This window comes from Salpingoeca rosetta, assembly GCF_000188695.1.
Source record: "Salpingoeca rosetta unplaced genomic scaffold supercont1.6, whole genome shotgun sequence".
NCBI lineage: Eukaryota > Choanoflagellata > Craspedida > Salpingoecidae > Salpingoeca > Salpingoeca rosetta.
Window position 1 is genome coordinate 662,430 of NW_004754928.1, and position 2,918 is coordinate 665,347.

The 2,918-nt window shown below is 58.7% G+C and overlaps 1 protein-coding gene across 1 annotated transcript in view; it reads right to left on the bottom strand.

Annotated features, from left to right (window-relative positions):
- PTSG_02712 (uncharacterized protein) overlaps positions 1–2,852 on the bottom strand; it is a gene marked incomplete at its 5' end in the record, with an annotated part of 4,612 nt that extends 1,760 nt beyond the window's left edge. The window contains one exon of the mRNA XM_004996152.1: positions 19–2,852. Coding sequence (XP_004996209.1) covers positions 19–2,852 — 2,834 coding nt within the window. The remainder of the gene's footprint in view (positions 1–18) is intronic.
- Positions 2,853–2,918: the final 66 nt, after the last annotated feature.

Sequence of the window (2,918 nt, forward strand, 5' to 3'; positions counted from 1 at the left end):
TTGCGTGGAGAATGAGACGCCTCAAGCTGTGGTGGCCAATGCACATTTTGCGTCAGTGTGGTTAGGCGGTTGTTTCTCAGGGCAAGCCGTTGCAGCGCATCCGGGAATACGCCCCCCTGCAGGCTGGAGATGTCGTTGAAGGAGAGGTCAAGCGTCGTGAGGGACGACGCTGTGTGGAACGCGGCATTGACAGCAGGGTCGTCATCAAATGCGATGGCGTTGCGCTGAAGGTACAGGGTCTTCAGCGAGGGTGGCCAGGTTTGGTTCGCCACGGATGAAATGGCGTTGTTGTCCAGCCGCAGCGTGAGCAGAGCTCGCGGCCAGACTTGGCTGGCGATGGACGTCAATCGATTGCTGCCGAGCGTGAGCAGGGTCAAAGTCGAGGGCCACGTCTGCTGTGCAATGCTGGTGATGCGGTTGGTGTCAAGGAGCAGAAGACGCAGCTCAAGAGGCCAGTTCACGCCATCCACGCTGGAGACTTTGTTGTCACGTAGGTTCAACACAGATAGCAAAGGCGGCCACTGTTGCGAGCTGACGTCGCTTAGAAGGTTCGAGCTGAGGCCCAGCTCCTTCAGGTTGGAAGGCCACTGAGTGCTTTCGAGCACGCTGATGTCGTTGGAAAACAGCGTGAGGTCCTCAAGGCCATTTGGAAGGGCGTCAGCGTTGAACCTCTGCAGATTGTTGTTTGCCAGGCCTAGTCGCTGCAAGGTTGTCGGCCACGACTGGCCTTCAACGGAGGTCAGCTGGTTCGAGTTAAAGTTGAGTTCCAGCAGCCCAGGCGGCCAGACTTGTGTGCCCAGCTTTGTGATGGCGTTGGACGACAAGAAGAGACGAGTCAGACCGCGCGGCCACAGCTGCCCCTCAATGTTGGGGATGAAGTTGTCACTCAGGAACAGGTGCTCCAAGCGCATCGGCCATGCCTGCCCAACAATGCTCCGGACTTTATTGCCGGACAAAGAGAGGCTACGCAGTGAGCCGGGCCAGTGTTGGCCCTCAATGCTGTCGATGTCGTTGTCACCGAGGTCAAGCTCCTCCAGCCCGCGTGGCCAGTAGCCCGTGGTGGTTGGCAGGTGTGCAATTGCGTTGTCACTCAGGCGCAGCTCTTTCAGGGTTGCCGGCCAGACCTGGGTGTCGATGCTGCTGATTTGCGTCGCGGCAAGCTGCAGAATCTCCAAGGTTGAGGGCCAGAGCTGCCCTTCAATTGACTTGAGCGGATTGTTATGCAGCCACAGGTCCGTCAATCGCGGTGGCCAGACTTGGCCTTGTATGGAGCTGATGTTGTTGCGCTGCAGCTCAAGGTCAACAAGTGTGGGTGGCCACTGCTGGTGTTGGATGCTGCTGATGGCATTGAAGCCGAGAGTCAGTGCGCGCAGCCGCGGAGGCCACACGTCTGGCCCAACTGGCAGCTGCGTGATGTTGTTCTGGTGCAGGAAGAGCGTCTCCAGACCACGTGGCCACACCTGATTGTCGATGCTGGTGATGGAGTTGAAGGCAAGCAGCAGGTTTCGCAGCGGCTTGGGCCAATAGCCCTGCCGTTGTGGCAAGGAGGTGATGCTATTGTTCACGAGCACGAGGCTTTCCAAGGTTTGTGGCCAATGCTGTTCGTCGATGGAGCCGATGGTGTTGTTGTGGAGGGTGAGGCGAATGAGACTTGGCGGCCATGCGCCGGGCCCAGCAGGCAGCCTTGTGATGCGATTGGTGTGAAGAAACAGCGTCACCAAGGACCGTGGCCACTGCTGCTTGCCAACGGCCGAGATCCCATTCTCGTGCAACTGCAGCTCCCGCAAGCCTTCAGGCCACCGCTGGTTGATGATGGAGGTGATGGCGTTCTGCTGCAGGCGAAGAATTTGTAGCGCCTTGGGCCACGCCTGCTGGTCGATCATCGAGATGTTGTTGGCGTTCAAGGCAAGCGTGGTGACGGTGTCTGGCCACGCCTGTCCGGTGATGTTCTGGATGTTGTTGTCAGAGAGCTGCAGCACCTTCACTGCCGGCGGCCAGGACTGGCTGCTGATGTCGGCGATGCTGTTGTGCTCGAGTCGCAGCATGGTCAGGTTGCGCGGCCACTGTTGCGTAGAGATGTTGCTGATGCCTGTGTAGTCAAGGAAGAGGGCGTCAAGCGCAGGTGGCCATGTCTGGCCGACAATGCCGTCGGGGCCCAGGGTGTTGTTGGAGAGGCCAAGCAGCGTGAGACCTGCTGGCCACGTCTGGTTGGAAATGCTGGTGATGTTGTTTCGGTCAAGGCCAAGCGTCACGAGCGATGGTGGCCACCGCTGGTTGCTGATGTCACTGATGTTGTTTCCGCTAAGCAACAGGACAGTGAGCCCCGAAGGGAAGACCTGCCCCGTGACGCTGGTGATGCTGTTGTTGGCAAGGAGGAGCTGGTTCAGGTTTGGTGGCCACCGCTGATTGTCGATGGTGGAGATGCGGTTCTCGTCCAGGAAGATGTCGCGCAACGTGTCGGGCCACTGCTGCAAGCCAAGGTGGGTGATGGCGTTGTCATGCAAGTAGAGATACTGGAGCGTTGGTGGCCACGACGCGTTGGTGGAAATGCTGGCGATGCGGTTATTGGAGAGGTACAGCACTTCAAGGGCGGCGGGCCACTTCTGAGACGCAATGCTGGCAATACGGTTGTGCCGCAGCCAGAGGCGGGTGATGGTCTCGGGCCAGGTTTGGTTGTCGAGATTGCTGATGTTGTTGGCCTGCAAGTCGAGCTCCCGGAGTGTTGGGGGCCACGCCTGTCCTGATATGTCGCTGATGTCATTGTGATTCAGCAGCAACAGGGTCAGTGTTGACGGCCACTGCACGCCTTGGATGCTGGTGAGGCAATTATCTCGCAGAGACAGCTCGATCATGTCCGCAGGCCATGACACGTTTTGGAGGCTCGTGATGGTGTTCCCGCTCAAGTCAAGGTTGCCACG